Source organism: Oryzias latipes, chromosome 8, assembly GCF_002234675.1.
Source record: "Oryzias latipes chromosome 8, ASM223467v1".
Taxonomy (NCBI): domain Eukaryota; kingdom Metazoa; phylum Chordata; class Actinopteri; order Beloniformes; family Adrianichthyidae; genus Oryzias; species Oryzias latipes.
In genome coordinates this window covers 3,428,986-3,446,821 of record NC_019866.2, presented here as the reverse complement: position 1 = coordinate 3,446,821, position 17,836 = coordinate 3,428,986, and the positions used below count along the sequence as shown (strand labels likewise).

The following is a 17,836-nucleotide window of genomic DNA, read 5'->3' as shown; positions in this document are numbered from 1 at the left end:
ATAAAACAAACACTTTGACATAAACAGCTTCTGCATTTCAACCACCAAAAGTTTTTTTTGATATGAGCAAATGTTCTGGACACAAAAAAACATTTAAAATGTTTGAAGAAACCATATTTACATTTAACAGAAAACACAACAGACTCACAAGCCTAATTAAGTTTCTTCTGTGATGATACAGTAATGTAAACATCTTTTAAATTAGTCATTTTAAAATTGACCTTAAACCCTCTTGGGGCCCCCGGTCGCTCTGGGTGTCATCCGCTTCGGCTGCGGGGTCTGGGGGGGGGTGGGGTGGGGGTCTTGTCGGCCCTGTCCTGTGAGGGGGGGCATTCTGGGGGAGGGGGGGGGCACTATTGGTACGGGGCAGGGGGGGTTGACGGGTCGGGGTCTCCGCTGAGGCCATCGGCGGTTTCCCCGGCCGGTTGGCTGCCTCAGTCCCGTCGAGGCCTGACCAGAGCTCTTCTAGGGCTGGTGTTTGGGGGTGGGGGCCTGGGCTTGCTCCGGGGGGGGCCGGCGCTTTCTGGCTCCTCTCTCTCTCTGTGTGGGGGTGGTGGTGCTGGGCCTGGGGTGTCTGCGCCTCCGGGGGTGGGGCCCCGGGGCTGGGTGGGCCTGGCCCCCTTGCTGGGGGGGGCGGGGGACAGCTGTTTGACCACCGGGGGACAGTCTATCATCTGTCCCCAACTTACCCCCTTCCTCATATAACCTCATAATAGGGTGAGGGGGTGGGGGGCTTAGCCTGCGATGAGCCTTGGGGGGGGGGGGTTTACTAGGCAGTGGCCCCCCTCCTGTGGTTGCCGTATGGAGTGGGCCCCCCCTCTTTCGGTTTTATTTGCACCTTAGACATGTAGGGCCCTTGGTAGGGGGGGTGCTTGGACATCACTGCCAGCAAGCAGCGGATGTCCTCCTAGCACCCTACCCGCCAATTTTAACCCCACCTTAGACATTTGGTGCCCCTTGGTGGGGAGGGTGAGGGGACGTCACTGTGAGTAATCAGGAGATGTCCCCTTAGTGCCCTACCCGCCAATTTTAACCGCACCCCCCTTAGTACACACACCCCTCCCCCCTCAATATATACATCCCAACATAAACACACACACATGCACACACACACCCTTTCAAACACACATACACGCACACACATTTTGCAAGGAAGGTGGGACCTGGGTCCGTCTGTCCCCTGCCTCTTCCCTGGTGGGGGGTACGGGCCCCTTTGCAGCGGCGGCCGTGTCCCCGGGGTGCCGGCTTCCTGGGCCCGGCGGTGCTCTCTCCGCGCGGTGGGGGGGTTCACATTACATCTGAGCCGGGGGTGTCTGGTCCCTGGGGGGTGGGTTCTGGTCCTTGCTCCTGAGTGCTGGGCCCCGCCAAATTTCCAACTGTGGCCGAGCCTGGTCGGGCCATATTTATAACACCCCTTGTGGGCCCTCTTTTTTTCCCCGTGGTTCCCCCCTCCTGGGCGGGGGCGGCGGGCCCCCTGCCTCGCTCCTCCCTGGACCAACCGTGGGCCGGGCGGATGGCTGCCTGGAGTGCGGAGCGGGTCTCCCTTGGGGGGTCCTGGCTCGTACCTGGGGTTGGGGCGGGGGGATGCCCGGAACTCCTGGGTGGTGGTGGGGTGCTCGTTTGGGGCTGTGAGCGTCCTTCTCCGGTGGGGCCCTGCGTTGGGTTCTCCCGGCGCGGCGGGGGGGCTGCTCTCCTGGTTGGGCTGGGGCAGCGTTCTCTTTCCCTCCGTGCGTCCCTGGCCTCTGGCTCTGGGGGCCTTGCGGCGGCCCTGCTGGCCCTGGCCTGGGTGGCGGGCTTGGTCGCCCGGGCGACGGATGTTCCCTGCCGGTTCCCGTGTGGCGTTGGGGGGATTCCGGCTGCCGCTGCTGCTGCGGTGGGGGTCTTGGGGTGGGGATGGCTGGGCACTCTCCCTCCTTCTTTTCACGTTCCACCATCCATTTTAGAAGAACATAAACACTCACCTGAGCACAGGTGTTAGCTCACCTTTGCACTAACAGTTTGCATGACTGAATGACTGAAATATTTCACACTAGTTGGTTTTAAGGCATAAGTATGCGTGTGAACACTATCTGTTTTGTGTACATGTCGACAGGTGGACATTTTTGCAGCTAGCAGGTGTGTTTATAACATTTGAGTGTGTGTGTGGACAGGCTCCGCCCCTTTTTTTTTTTTCTACATTTGAACCTTACCATAATGATTAACAACCAGTAAACTTGTTGCTTTATGCTGCTTCATGGTCTTATCCCCCTTCCCCTCCTATTATCACCCCTACCCCCCTCTCTCTAACGTCCCTCTCTCTTCTTCCCCTCTTTCCTTTTCCGTCCGGTCCAACACCAAAGATTTTCAGACATGATTGAAATTAATAAAGTTTGGCCTCAATTACAAAAGGGGTTTATTCAGACATACCTTTGGTTTGTCTGAAGATGAATAACCCCTCTTGTTAAAGTAAAATATGTCCAACACAAGAGGCCCTCAGCTCTCATCTGTCTGCCCAGCTGTTGGACAGGACAAGTTAAAAAAATAAAAAATAAAAATAAATAAAATTGACCTTAAATTTGAGTGGAAATGTAGTGAATAAATAACCTTTAGTAAAAAACATTGGTCAACTACTTTTGGAAATCAAGATTTTAAAATGTGCCTTTAAAAAAGGAAGTGAAAATGCAAACATCATGCAACAAAAGTGATATTGTCTGAAGGAGTATGTGTACATTTTCGTGACAACCCAAAAATAACCCAAAGTTCTTCGTTAAATACCTGACTTTTTAACTCAATTACTCCTGGATTTGCTCGGCTGACTGCTTCCTTGTTATTTGTGATGGTCTACACGAGAGGATACGCAGAAAACATGCAAATGAATTTCTGTAATTAAAAAAAATAAAATTTTGGTCTTCGTATGATGATCTTTTATGCTGCAAAAACCCCACAGAAATTCTAAACCATGAAAACACATTTTATAAAGTTTGGAAAATGTTGCTGAAATTAAATTTTAACGTTCTGAAGTTAGATTTTATGTATCTGCATTTCTGTAAAGCTAATGTTGCTTTCGTGCTGCAGCTGACCGCTATTATGTCTCATTCTGTGCTGGGAAGGCGTTTGTCAGGCAGCCACCAGTGCACACTGCCTTGACCTTTGAGTAGTGTGTGTGCAAATGTGTGGCCATTGCTTGTACAGCTACTTCATCATGGATAAACCTCATTAGCTCCTGCTTGAAGGGGAATTACAGCAGAGGAGCTGACACTGATCACAGCAGCTCCAGCAGCCGAAGCAATGATTTTTAGCATTTCATGTTGCGAGAAAAGTGCACCATGATGTTTAAAGAAAACTCTGAGCTTTGTCAGCTTATTTTACTGTACAGAATGATGTAACTTCGAAGCTCCTCCCACTGTCTCTCTACTATTTTTAAGCCTCCTTTTACCCCTTAGCAGTTTGGGAGCAGCAGTGGTCGTTAACAGGTTTTCTTTGGTCAGGAGGAGCATGGGAAACCTGCTGATTTTGCATTATTTTCCTAAGTTTTATGAATATATTTGGACAGATTTAGCACATGTGACAAAAATAAAAACACCAAAGTTCAGATGCAGAATCAAAGTGATAAAATCCTTCAGTTTTAGTTCCCAGAAAGCCTCAAACGACTCAATTTTAAACAGGTTGAAAAGCCATGACAATGTTTTCATTCAGCGTAGAATGAGCGCTGAATGAAAACACGTAAAGTGTGTTTTTATTATTTCCAGGGAATAGTGAGCTGACACTGTTGCTCAGGGCTGTGACAGAGAGTAACGGGATGGCCCAGAAACAGCATAGGTCTGCACAGTTTCAGAGGCAGGACCCCAGGGAATCCCATGCCTCTGTCGCCATATGCTCCATACAAAGATCTGCACCTTTGCAGAAGCCCACGGAGACCCACTCTGTTTCCACCAACAACAACACAACAAGAATCTCTAGAATAATCATTACACAGATGAAGCTCATACAAATATCCTCAGTCTATCCTGGCAGAAATTGTAGCAGATAGCGCAATGAATAGTCGTCAACAAAAACGTTAAATCCTCTGTAGACTGAGCTTTAAGAGATGGTTGCTGAACTCCTTTTTCAGAAGTTTAAAACCAGAGTATTGACATTTCAAATAATGGATTTCGTTCCCGTCTATCCAGAGAGGGCTTTTGGTGTGTCAGCAGATCTCTTCAGCTCAGAATAAGCATACAGAAATCATTCATATCAATCATAGTTGGCAGAAAGCTGCACCTGATTTCCTTCCTCTCTGGTTTTAAGTTTTGGTCATCTCTGGCACCTTGTCAGTGCAGTCACAGAGTATCTGCCCTTTAGCTGACCCAAAGTGTTTAACAACATTTTGACAACTTTAGACCTTGTTAAATTAACAGCTTGCATCAGCATTCCGCGAATGCAGCGCAGGAAAGGAAGAACAGCGATCCATGACTGCTGGCTTGGAGGTGGCACATGCCATAGTCTGTTCTCATCAGGCCTCTTGAACTAAATAAAGAAGCACCAGTTTTTAAAAATGAATAAACAAAATAGCAAACAAAAATCTTAAAGCTGAAGCCAAATCTCAAAAAGGATATGTGAAAATACAGAAATAAGGTCAACATATTAAGGTGTCTCAAAGGACACCAGCTAGATTACCCAGATCAGGGGTGGGCAAACTTTTCAACTCATGGGCCTCAAAGGATTCTAAAATTTGAAAGGAAGAAAAAAGGGCCAGACCATGAGCAGATGCATGGGGTGTTTTGGTAATTCACTTTATAAGAGAAAGAAATAACATCGAATCTGGACTAAAGGAGACTGAATTATTATTATACATTTTAAAACTGTTTTTATTTCAAAACTGTTCCGAATTTAAGGGCCGGTTGCACCAATGGCTTGATGTACCTCCGGTCAAACGCAAGCTTAGAGAAATGCTGCGTTCATGTGGTGTTTCAATGATCGGAAAAGGAAAAACAACAAATCTTCCAACACCAAGTGGATGCTAAATGAGGCCTCTTTCTTTCATTGTGAAGCCCTTTGCTACCCTGAAGGAATTATAAAGTGCTATATGGATAAAGATGTATTCATTCATTTATTCATTCATGATCCTTTTAATCAAATAAACAACACTAAAATTTTTCTAAGAAAAATGTCCTTAGAAATAATACATTTCAGAAATATAACCAAGAAATAGTCTGTCTTCCCCTGTCTTTGCTTTGGAGGCCTGCAGCTCCTCACATGTCTCTCAGTTTGCGATAAACTTCACGATTAAAACTGGGCTGCTGCGCTGTGTCCTGCTAGTCTGTTTCTATTGCAATGATGATGAAAAAAGGGCCAAATTCTTTGGTCTTCTGCTGCAGCTTGGTAAATATCTGCATTAACTTTTCACCAGTACAGTAGTCCCTCGTTTATTGCAGGAGTTTCGTTGTAAAAATAAGTTGTGATCGATGAAATCGGCGAAGAAGGATGTTTTACAGCAGTAAAACACTTCACACTTTTCTCTCCTGTTTAAGTTCTCAAGGTTCAAACCTTCATAGTAAAATAGGTCTAGGATTATAACATGAAAACAAAGGTCTGATCACGATCAAAGATTTACTGAAAAACTGTGCGTTTCTGTACAGGAGATTGCACGGCACGGATTATTAAAAAGATCTTCAGCCAACCAGGACACGGAACAGGGTGCGCTGTTTGGAAAATATATAAGCAGCATAATTTCTCTAAAGCAATTAAGTTGACAGGGGTTTTAGGGGGTTTCAGATCAGGGCACAGACTGGAGAGAAGTGGAATAAAATATCTTGTTCTATGTGGGTCTTGATCTCATGGCCGGACCGGACCAAACATGGAGGCGGGCCGGATCCGGCCCACGAGCCGTAGTTTGCCCTCTCCTGACCCAGTCGGTTTAGGTTTCTGTAGTTGAGGCTCAAGTACAGTGTGAACAATGTTATTCAGAAACCAAGTTTAAAACACCTACTGTCATTTATCTTTTAAAGTTTCACAACAGTGACAAATATAAACGACAGTCTGTTTCACCAACATTTCACAAAAAAACACACTGATCCACATCTTGAGATCAATTCTAGGTGGTTTGAACTACTGAACAAAAAAGAGCTTTGAATGAAGGCTGCTTTAAGGATTTAAAACTCTGAATGGCTCCCCTAGAACGCAGCACATAAATATTTGGTGTTCAGCTCAGCCATTAAAATGGAATTGTAAATGGCTTCGGAGCACTTGGGGGTTAAACACTTTCCGGAGTGCTGGCAGCCTCTGCTGGTCTTGGATGTGTCAGTGCAAGAGGATTTATCATCCCATCACTATTGTCATTTAAAACAGCAGTTTTAAACCTTTCGTTTTATTCACACCCTTTAAAATACAGGAAATCACATAATACAGCTCTGTGATCCTGCAACAGACTGCACCTATAGACTTTTTTTTTACATGAAGGTATTTTAATATGTTTTGATTCTGCAATCTATAAATTGCTATGAGAAAAATTACTGATGCAAAATAAAAAAAATAAAAATTCCAACATCACTCCAAAATCAATCAAAAAATGCCACTGGCTTCGTGCGATGCGTTTAAAAGAAAAACTCCGGAAGTGCTTTTACTGCGACGGTACACTGTGAAGCTTACTTCCGGTTCCCAGTTCAGTTAAAATGGCTCGTGTGCTAACGAACAATCGAGCAGGTGTTTTCTGCGTTTGGTTATTTGTATCCATCAACTTAGTAAACTCCAATAACGGTCGAAGGGTAAGACTGAAATATGAGATTTGAAATTATGTCAGAGGGCGTGGTAAAGCGGAAGCTAAAGCATATATAGCAAAATGTTAGCATTAGCATGTTTTGGCCAAGACTCGAGGGAAGGTTAATCCATTATTTTTTCCCTGTTTGTTCTCCAGGCTAGTGATGGTTTGGAAGCCGAGTTCAATGGTTTATCTGTGCCACTTGAACACTCGTTTGAACTTGGTGAGAAAAGTATTTTAATTCATGAGTTGTACTTGTATTGTTGCGTTTTAGCATGCTAGCAAGCTGCTAAAGGTTCTGTAAATGAAGAGAACTATAACTTGAAATTGGTGGTTGTAAGACCCTTTTTGATTTAATAATGACAGAATATTGTCAATTTGACCTGACTTTTTTAAAATTAGTAGTGTCCAAACCAGTTGTTTACTTGTTAAAGATAATCTTTGATCATTTAGATTTGAAATTAAATGTAAAAGTTAAGATTAGTCGTGATTTGATTGGAAAATAAAAGTGTAATAGATACGGAATAGGTATCTTTAAACATACACCTCTAGACAATAGCATTAAAATGACTCCTAATCATTAATAGACATACTTGTGCATATACAAAAACAATTATGTAATAAAACTTGTATATTTTCTCTCTTTATTTATTTAATTTTGGCTGATGTTATTTGCATGTATTTAAGTGCGACCAAGCAAAAATAATGATAGAAATTCACCAAGATGCACATTGGTGAATTACCTGCACGTATGTTAAGTCTAAATGTTGCTAATGGTCGCACGTATTACCATAAGCATAACTCTTCCTCTGATCCATGTGACCACGAAAAAAACCTCAGCACTGGCCAAACGTGTTTAGAATATTATGTACAAATAGTTGCTTAGTTTTTTTCTAGATTTTTTTTTTTTGAATAAAGGAAATAACCCTTCAGTTTCTAACAAATTCAAAGCTTTGTTTACATATCTAATGCATATATCTTCAATATCTCTCTTGGAGATAAGGAGTATACTTGTTAACCATTTACAATATGTTGCATATTTGGGATTATTATTTATATGAAATATATTTAATGTCAGACACTTGTTATTCTATTGAGTCTTAAAAAGTTTTCAGTTTTGGGAAAGTATTCAACATCCTGATCAATGGATGTTATTTATTCAGAATTAAAGTGGATTTAGTGGTAAATTACAATCAATAGATGAGTCTGAGATCAGATTATTGGTGAAAACGAAAGACTGAAAGTGATGGAAGTCTTGTTATCTTGGAAGCACAGAGAGAAAATAATAATTAATGTAAAACCAGACTGATGGACTGAGTTAATCGTTAATGCTAATGAGTTTTCTCCCTCCTAGATGATGTAGCAAAATTTCAGCTACGTGGATCACTTATGTTGAAAACTGGTCGGGAGCCAAGTGTCTCTTTAAATCAGAACCAGCTCTCAGAGGAGGACAGAACCAAACTGAAGGTGAGCTAATAGTGTCATCGTAATAACAGCACTCCCCACAGATCCATGCAAAATAACATTACTGCAGACAGATATGACTTTAGAAAATGTGTTGCAATACGAAGGCGTTGGACAACAGCTTGTGGTTTGTTTTGTGTCCTCAGGAAGTGGCTGCAGTCGACGGCCTCTACAGAATCCGAGTTCCCCGTGTGTTTCTGCAGGCAGACAAACAGACCGAGTGGCAGAGTGAAGGTCACCTCACAGCATTTGTCAGAGCAGTACGTGGTCTACTCTTGATCAGATTCATCTTAAAGGTTTTCAGGAAATACCACATTCAGATCAGGTTGTTTTATTATAAAACCAAAGGGGTTGCAAGTCTCTGTTGATTCTATTTGTGAAAATTAGTCAATTGTATTTGTTTTCAATTTATTTTGTGGAAAAATATTTCTGTTTAAATGATAAACAATAGAATAAATACACATAGAAAATGCCTTTTAGAAAGAGGTTAAAAGTTACAAAAATGCTGTTGTAATGTAGAGGAAGAGATTGAAAGGTTTTAGTTAGATATATGTGATTACCTTGATGTTTTTTCCTCTATCTTTTGAAATATCCCATGAGTTTTTTTTCATTCTTCAAATCAAAAAGTTCTTATCATTTTTGGTAGATTTAAGTTCTAAGCTTAGCTGAGAAAGTTTGTCTGAAGGCCATCACCTTTCAGGCTGAACTACAACTAGAGAGGAAATTTATGTTTAGCTTTAACTAGCTGGTACACTTCAGAGGTTACATCGTGGTAAGGTTGGCCTGCTTCTCCTCTGTGATCCTCAGTGTGCCATGGTTGAGTCCCACCTGAGTGACGTGATCACGCTCCACACCGACGTCTCCGGATACCTCATCGGCGTTTCCATAGTGACTTTACCTGGAGCCTGCAGGGGAATCGAGGTGGAAGACGAAGTTGATCTTGAGGTTTTCAACACCACGCTCAGCATCATGGCTCCAGTCAACGCACCAGGGTCAGTCCTGGTTTCTTTTTTTTTAGTTTTTCTTTTCTTATTTATATTAAAAAATGTCTTTTTCTGGAGCCGATGCTATCTGCTGTATTGCCACAAGCTCAGGGTTGTATATTTGACCACAGCTACCACTCTTATCTGCTTGTCTTGACACACATATGAACTAATGCAGCATTATCTAGAATAACTGTTTAAAATCATTGTGGCGCTAGAAACAGAAAAGTCAAAACGCCACAAGATTCCTAAATGTACAAAACCAAGCAAAAGCAGCTGCCTTAAAGATGTATTTCAATAGAAGTTTTTCAACAAGCATTTCTCCTTATGTTTGATAAATTCAAGTTTAATTTCCTTTACAATAACATGAACACTTCTTTGTTGTATTAGGTCTGATCATCATTTTATCTATTTTCAAAGCGTTCTTCAAAGACAGACTCTGATGAAAATCTTGTTTTGGTGTTTTTAACATGTTCTAATGGCATTTTCCTGATTATGGAGGACATGTATAAAGACAATTAAGCTTAAAACTGCATTCCTGCATATTTCTTTATTCATATAAGGAATCAGGAGCAGACAAACGAATGCCATGTGATGAAGAGTTTATTTGTGTTAATTTTGCTCCATTCTAAAGCATCCACTTGCAGACAAATGGGTCCATAAACGTCTTTGTTTTCCCCGTCTGCGCTGGAATCTTGACCCAAACTGTATGGCTGGATTGCTCTCCACTGTTGTTGCATGGATTATTAAGATAGCATGAGAGTTAGAGAGATGGATGATGGTAAGTAGGGGCAGGCTCACCCCGTGACAACAGTTCTGCCTACCACATTTTTAATGGACTCCTGCCACTGCAGAAAACTGTCCTAGAAAATGACAGGTTTTTGGTTTTTGGCTAAAAACGTGTCATTAATTTATTTCAAAAACGTTTAAAATTATGATGACAAGACCACCGTGAATGCTTTGAAAATAGATCAGAAGACGATCCTTTGGAAGTGCTCAGCTGTATAAATATTTGGGGGAGTCCTGTTTTCCTGACGTCTTTGGTCTTCTCACGTTTATCAGGACTTGTGGAACAAGTCTTTTCCTTCTTTGAATACTGATGAGAACTTTCCCGCAGACCTGAGACGGCGCTCTTCATCCAGCGAATGGAGCAGGAGTTTGAGAAGAAAGGCAAAAATCCACAGGAGCAGAAGTCGTTCTTCGCTAAATATGTAAGTGTTGCACCTCAAGACTGCAGTTTATCGCCATCAGTCTGACCTTCATGTCCACAGAGATGGTTGCTTTAACCTCCTCTGTTTTAACTTGTCTTTGTAACAATGCTTTCAAACCTCTTGTGTAGTCAATTTGGTTGACATCAAGGCAAATAAAGTCTTTCTTTTTTTTTTATGCTAGTTTAGCATCTGTGTCCATAACTTAACAGCAGTTTAGTTTTGGGTGGTTTTTTTTTTTCCTTTGCCTCATCTCAGCCCTGCCTACTATCGCTGAAGGGTATTTTCTTGCTTTAGAGCTGCTGTAACGTTCAGTTTTGTTTGACACGGTCGTGTGGTCCTGTGTTTTCATTGGAGGCGTATGGACCGTGTCCCCTCTCTTGGCTCGGCTGAGCTCCTCTCTGTCTTGTTTGGTCGCGTGCCGTGTCCCCTGTCGCTGTGTTGACTTGATACTGTGGTGTGTTGCAGTGGTATTTGATTCTGGGAGGTGCTATCTTCCTCATGGTCTCCAATTCGGCCCAGCCCCCAGCAGGGGGAGGCAGAGAGCAGAGCTGATACCCACTGAAGTACAGTCTTCTTACTTGTGGCTCACCTGTCCTCCTCCTTCTTCAGTGTTTGTGACTAACTTCTTTACAGTGTGAATAACTAACGCCTCCCTGCTTGATTTACTCTTTTTCATTGGGGTGTTGTATTTTGGGTCAAATGCTAATTACATCTCAGGGTGGTGAATGAAATGATAAAATTGTAAAAATTCTTTCGATGAGGTTCCGATCAGTTCAGAAACGTCTTGTGTTTGTTTGGGTTTGACCCTAAAACTTAATTCTGCTTTTCCTCGTCTGCTCGTTTGTCCTCTTTTAGATTTAACAGAATCAGGAACTCCTTATAGAAACCTATTGATCACACTTCATCCTAAAAACCAAATATGCTGTTGTATTCACCTTTCTTCCTTCTCTTCCCTCCTCCCACCCACAGTGGATGTACATCGTCCCTCTGGTTCTCTTCCTGATGATGTCTGGCGCTCAGGATCAATCTGGAGGTGGAGGCGGTGGCGGGGGTAACGGCGGCGGGCGATGATCAGGATCAGGCCCATTTCTTTTTTTTCTTAAACATATAATGAACGGCAAAGCGCTTTGATTTCTGTACGTGAGGTTATTTAAGAACGATAAGTGTCTGTAACACGACTTAAACCTGATTCATCAAGGACTGCATTCATTTTTCCTACTAATGTGAGAATAAAGTATTTATTACACAGATGAACTTGACTCACATCATCCTTACAGTGAAAAACTGGGATAAGGGCCACCATCCCTCTTATTTAAAAAGGTTGGTGGGCTTTAGGGTAGCTCAGAAGTGTCAAAAAATATCACATTTTATAGGATAAACTTTCACCAACTAAACTTGGTGAAAGTTCATCCTTCAGTGAGCATTAACTGTGAACCAAATAATCGATCGAGTACTGGGAGTAACAGCAGGATCGGCTGACAACAAAACATTGGTCAAAAAGGTCTAAATCCCATCGGAATGTAAATAATCCGTTTTTTGTCCTGTTGTCTCTCTACTGGCTTTACCTTTTTATGCACATGTGATGCATTGATTTATGAAGACCCCCTTTAATTTCCTGTTTACAAGACGATCCTCATTTTGTTGCGCAGCAGTCCTGGACTGAAAGGACCAGATTTTCACGATTCTTTTCCCTTGGTGCACCTTTTAAGTGAAAGGAAGTTTGGAAATTACTACGGGATGGTCACATGACCTGCAGCTTGGTGGCCATTCTGTTGCAAAGTGGGAAATTAGCCGATTTTACCGTTGTTGGACGAACTGGAAAAGAAAATTAGTTCGAGTGATTTTCACAAAATGTCCCACACACACTGCCAGGCTAAGTCTACAGCCACAACCCAAATTTCATTGACCTTTGACCTCAGGAAGAGGCTTCCATCTTGAATTTCCTCAAGCATCATTGGGAAGCTAAAGCGTTGGAATTAGAACTTGTATATTTTGAATGGCGTTAGCATGGCGAGCTTCCAAAAGTGGCGTTCCCCTGTTGCTCGCACATTTTTTACCGGAATGTTGTGAAAATTGAATCTATGAGTAGCCTGCGTCAGACTGGCAACCCATCCAGAGTGTCCCCCGCCTTCGCCCACAAGTGGCTGGGATAGGCTCCAGCAGCCCTGTGACCCTGAAAGAGACAAAACGGAGGAAGATGAATGAATAATCTGAGTCGTTGGCTCGAGCTAAAAAAAATGATATGACATACGATATGAACCTATCAGATATGTGGCTGTGGTTAATTTAAAAGAAAAACCTCAGTTGCCAAGGAAATCCAACAGTTTAACTTTGCAGATTCTTCTAAAACGTGCACAGGACTGTTCGTCACGCCCTGGTGACCAAAAAGTTAAATGGTTGCTATGGAGATAAAACCAACAAAAGAGCTGCCCTTTTGAAAAGTAATTTTTGTCACATGCAGCTCTGACCAAGGGTAGCAGAGACAGAAGAGAGAAGGGCCTGAAGCCAGTTAGGGCAGGTAAAACCAAATGGGGTAATGGGGGCGTGGCGGGGATAATGGCGAGTGTGGGTGGCGCCACTTGCAGCTTTAATTTTTGATGTCTTTGGTTTTTATTTTCAAGACGAAACGCGAAATTTCCAGCTAATGTGGACTTTTCCTCCACTGTTTGTATTTTTAAGTATGAGTCAGGGAGGTCACAGTCTCACAGCAGCACGGCCCCCTGAAACAGGATGTCCTAAAATCCCTGTGTCAACATTGCAACTCCTCTTCCTCCTGTCAATCACCCAGTCTGGCTGTTTTTAGTCAGCACCTCCAACTGCGAGGAAAATCCTCTCATTGTGGGAGGCTCAGTTCTGAAGTGCAGCTCATCCAATCGGCAGAAGGCCTTTTCTGAGAATGACACGCCCCGTCCCGGACTGCGAGCGTCCCACACATCCCTCCTGCTGTGTGGCTGAAGAACGTGAAGCGTGAGATGGTGATGACAGCTGAGGGGAAGGAGAGATGGAGTGAAATCAACCGCATGACAAAAGTCATCCGTTTGTAAAGAGATCTGCCTCTGCCAGGTGGGTGGGGGGGGGGTGGGGGGGGGGGGGGCAATCAGCTCATCAAAAATAAGGCAACGATAGAAACAATCGGTCACATCCTGAGATCATTTCTGAGGGAGGGTCCAGGTTTTTCATCCAAAAACTAAAGCTGAGTGACCTTTGAACTGTTTCTTTGGGTCCAAATATAAAAATGTCAGTAGGTAGTTTCTTAGTAAAAGGGATATTTGGGTGGTGGTTTGCCATATTTTGAAGGATTTCTTATGATATTGAAATAATACGGTTATTGTCATTCACTGTAAACTCTACAATTTAATTTCTACCAGCTTTTGCAGCAGCAAGCTGCATGTGAAAGTTCTCCAAAAGAACAAAGAGTTGTTCTCTCTATTTCAATAAATACCCTGTTAAATGCCAGAAACAGACCGAAGTCTCCTGCAGGCTTTGTAAGTCATAAAGTAATGCCATGTGCACCAAATATCTATATTTTTTGTACATTTTTAAGCTTTGTGGTGCAGAAAAAACAAAACTTCTATGCAGTACCATTTTTGCCAACAGAGATTTTTGTCAGTGGAGTCTGCTGCGTTGCTTTGCTGCAGAGAATGAGCCACACTGAAACTGAAAATAGTGTAGAAATGATTTGTTGTTGTTTTTGCAGCTCAACTGTTTAATGTTCTGACAAAAGTAGTCTGCATGTTTTTAAAAGCACAGGGTCATAAAAGGGAAATACTATAAGCTGTCCTGAACACAAATTGATGGCAGGAATGGATGTAGATGCATGTCATGAAGAGCTGCTAGTGTGACATCACCACAGGCAGGATGGCCTCCTTCTCTTTGGTTGTTGTTTATGCTTATGCACTACTAAAGGTTTATCTGCCCTGTTGTTTTCACGCCTTTCCAGGCTCCATTAACTCCAATAAGCTTCACCAACAACTGCAGCTATAAGATCACGGTTGAGAAAAATAAGAGTGGAAAATACCAAACCAGACATATTAGGGGTACCAGCTTTCCTTTAATGATTCGTTTCCGTCAGGCCTATTCTTTTTTTAAAGCTACTCATATTCTAGGATGCAGTCTTATTAATTCATTTTAATATGTTTTACATCATTATTTATCATTGAATACTATATAGCAGAATATTAAAGCTTACAGATGCCTAAAAAGAACAAATCAAGGATTACTTTAAACTGGATTTTGGTTTTTGTAGCTCTCTTAGAAATTAACCCAACTAGCACAATAATGTATTCAATTTCAAGTTAAAAAAAACTTTTATCCACTAAATTATTTACATTTGAACAAGAAAAAAAAATCTGTATGCGGGAAAAAAAATTACTAATAGTCTGGGGTTTGAGCAAAAACAATTAAAATAAATTCTAAAGTTTAAAAACAGTTAAAAGCAGATATGATGTAATAATAGATAATAGCTTGTATAAAAGTAGTTTTGTCGACAATAACAATATCAACCAAAGATTATTATGGTAAACATGCATAGTCAGGTAAAAAAAACAAATATTATTGCTACTAATGTTATTATTGTGTATTGATGATGAACACAATTATGATTCCTTAACTATAATTATTATAATGTTTGGGTTTGACAGACATCTTAATAGTTTAATTACATAGTTTTTCCCTATTTTGCGTTGTTATTAATGTCTATCTATAAACCTACATTATTTTAACTGTATTGTAAATATGAACATGTTTATTGAAACAAATTGTTCTGTTTTTTTAAGGGTTGGCTGTTCCCCCACCTTATGCATATTTTGGAGTTTTAATCTTTACGGAAAACAAATGTAGTAAAATGTTCCAAGCTTTCACTCATCAGGAATTTTAATTGACTTGAATACTAAGCCTTAAAATCACCAAAAAAATAAAAAAAAAAACATCCATTGAGGAGCAGATAATGAGAGATGTGTTCTCATTAAAATGTATGCTGTGATTGCAGATAAGCAACTGCTGCTGCCCATCAGTATGTGAGGCCTATATAGCGTTTTAGGTCTATCAATTTACAGAGAGGAAGATTATTTACAAGTGGAAAACATTCAGGACCGTCTGCCAGGCTTTTTAGAATTAACGACTCGGCAAATTAACTCCAGAGTCGTCGGGCTGTGCTTATTTGTAAAGCGCAATTCCTCTTCCAGATAATTCAAAGAGCTATTAAGAACTAAGATGACAACCAGGACAGTAAAAGTACATTTACACAGCAGGTTAGGAAGCCTCTAAAACAACAAGTAAAAAACAGAGTGCAGATAACAGACTGTCACACAATGATCTAAAAAAACAAATAGATTAGATCCTAGACTTGAACATTGCAGTAAAGACAGGGCTGAACTGCATGCGCCTGACATGCTGCTTGTTTAGTCCGGACTCACGACACCAGCAAAAGGTCTGTCCCTGAACGCCTCAGAGTTCCAGCTGCTTTATAGCCAGACAGGAACTTTGGTGCTAAAACACGGAGAAGCCAAGAACATGTGTCTGTTCTCAGAGCAACAAGAAGTCAGTTCAAAGTCCCCAGAACAGGACTGAGGTGCTCCTGCTTTCTGGTTTTTTGAAGGATCTGCAGCTGCTTTGCTGGACCTTTACCACTTTAGTCCACAGGGTTACAGGAGTCTGACCTGCTGGAAAAAAAGGATTGTTTTCGTCTCCTTTAGTCATCTTATCGGTCACTGTAAAAGTGTGGGTTATATTTCATAATTACGCCTAGATTCCTAAAGTGACTGGTAGGTTTCAGAGAGAGAGACTGAATGTCTTTTAAAAAGATGTCAGTTTCATCTGCAGTTCTGTGAATCCACTTGATCCACATTTACCTGCTGTTTACCTTTATTTATTTCTTTAAAATGACAAAGATCGCAGAAGCTACCTCATCTTCCATTGGTGTCCATTATTGTTTGTTAATAAAAGAAAAATAGAAAACAAATATTCATAGAAATTGTAAAAAGATAATCATGCTTGCAAAGTTATACCTAAATGTGCCTAAATCATTTCTTGCTTTTAGTAAAGAAAACTGTGGACTTGAGTTCATTTAGTGCACAGGATCAGTACTGTGGAGCATGGTGGAGGAAGGTTGATGATTTTATTTTTTATGCAATCAGAGGAGGTAGAGTTCTGCCAGGAACAACTTAACAGCAAAGTTTCACGGGAATAAGAGCTGAGCTAAAAAACATTTCTAAGAAGAACAAAAATGACATGAGACACCCAGGAAGTCCTCAATGAATAAGATACTGCAGCTTTTCTGTTAAATACATAACAATATGGCTAAATACATTCTTTTTAAAATAATCTTATTGATTGAGTTTTTAAATTATAATGTGAGGATTTTTATTTTTACTTTTGTCAGTGTTTTTGATAATGTTTTTCATTTCTGTTTATTGTCCTCAGTCTATATAATAATTCAGTTATCTTTATCAGGTTTTCTACTCTGTTTTCTCACCTTTTTGATTCTCTGTGGTCTTTTTCGTGTCTTAAGTTCATTTTTTTTTAAATGTTTACGTTTCTACCGCCGACCATGATCTCCTGACAATAATTTAGATTTTGCCTTCAGTTTTAGGAATGTGACTTAATGAAGCTACAGGTGCAAGGGTCCAACTTTGAACCATCAATTGCCGTTTTAAATCATTATTAGAACATAATCCACACGATCAAAACACTAAGAGAAGCTATGGCGTTGTGTATTGACGTAAAGAGACTCCCAGTGGGTCTGCGTAGCATACAGCCCTGTCTGTGCAGCATACAGCCCTGTCTGCGCAGCATACAGCCCTGTCTGCGCAGCATACAGCCCTGTCTGCGCAGCATACAGTCCTGTCTGCCCATATTTTATCCTTCTGGTATCCCTTTCAACATCCCACCCCATCATGCTAGCATGTAATTAAGTAACATGATAGGGCTTTTAACGGCCAAACCAGGAAGCGGCGCACTCTAGAATCGCAATGATTGACTGTAATAAATAGTGGCCCTAAAGACACCCAGAGGCCACGGTACAATACTATTGACGCCCAGTTGCTGACAGCAGCGAGGAGCAGCTGCTAAAATATGTTTTCACGCCCCCCACGCTGTATATGTGGTCAATCAGAGCCAAGCAGGTAATTAAACATCATTATATTACTTCCTCTAATATAAAGATGACGCTTTACTGTGACAAGATGTTATTTATGTGATCAGCAAGAGCCAAGGGGAGGTTTGTAAGTCACACATGAGTGGACTCCTTATCTTATGAGTTAATGAAGTGATGCTCCTGCAGGGCTAGTTTAACGAGTCGCACTACAGTCTGCCAGGAAATGTTCCTCTGAAACCTTAAGATCCCAGTCTCTCCCTAAACTTTTTCACATTTCCTGAATGTAAATAATGATTATTGAATTATTAAAGTAGTTTAACCATTGAAACTTTTTCAAAAACCTTTTTTGTCTGCTAGATTGATGTAAACA

General features: G+C 41.4%; 1 protein-coding gene across 2 annotated transcripts; it reads left to right on the top strand.

The window, feature by feature from the left end:
• Nucleotides 1-6,584: 6,584 nt before the first annotated feature.
• Nucleotides 6,585-11,627, top strand: emc10 (ER membrane protein complex subunit 10). 2 transcript variants are annotated; one of them, XM_004071170.3, is made up of 8 exons: nucleotides 6,585-6,722; nucleotides 6,872-6,938; nucleotides 8,070-8,182; nucleotides 8,326-8,439; nucleotides 8,987-9,171; nucleotides 10,280-10,373; nucleotides 10,839-10,936; nucleotides 11,343-11,627. In XM_004071170.3, exons 1-7 carry the CDS (start codon nucleotides 6,630-6,632, stop codon nucleotides 10,923-10,925), a joined length of 753 nt encoding a protein of 250 aa, XP_004071218.1. In that variant the 5' UTR covers nucleotides 6,585-6,629; the 3' UTR covers nucleotides 10,926-10,936; nucleotides 11,343-11,627. The 2 variants fall into 2 exon arrangements, with proteins under 2 accessions (XP_004071218.1, XP_004071217.1); XM_004071169.3 differs by lacking the exon at nucleotides 10,839-10,936 and having other exon boundaries at nucleotides 6,587-6,722.
• Nucleotides 11,628-17,836: the final 6,209 nt, after the last annotated feature.

Bases quoted from the DNA above. Each gene is read 5' to 3' on its own strand.
- emc10 (XM_004071169.3), top strand. From the start codon at position 6,630: ATGGCTCGTGTGCTAACGAACAATCGAGCAGGTGTTTTCTGCGTTTGG. The intron at 6,723-6,871 runs GTAAGACTGAAA...TTTGTTCTCCAG, and splicing joins ACTCCAATAACGGTCGAAGG to GCTAGTGATGGTTTGGAAGC. The intron at 10,374-11,342 runs GTAAGTGTTGCA...TCCCACCCACAG, and splicing joins AGTCGTTCTTCGCTAAATAT to TGGATGTACATCGTCCCTCT.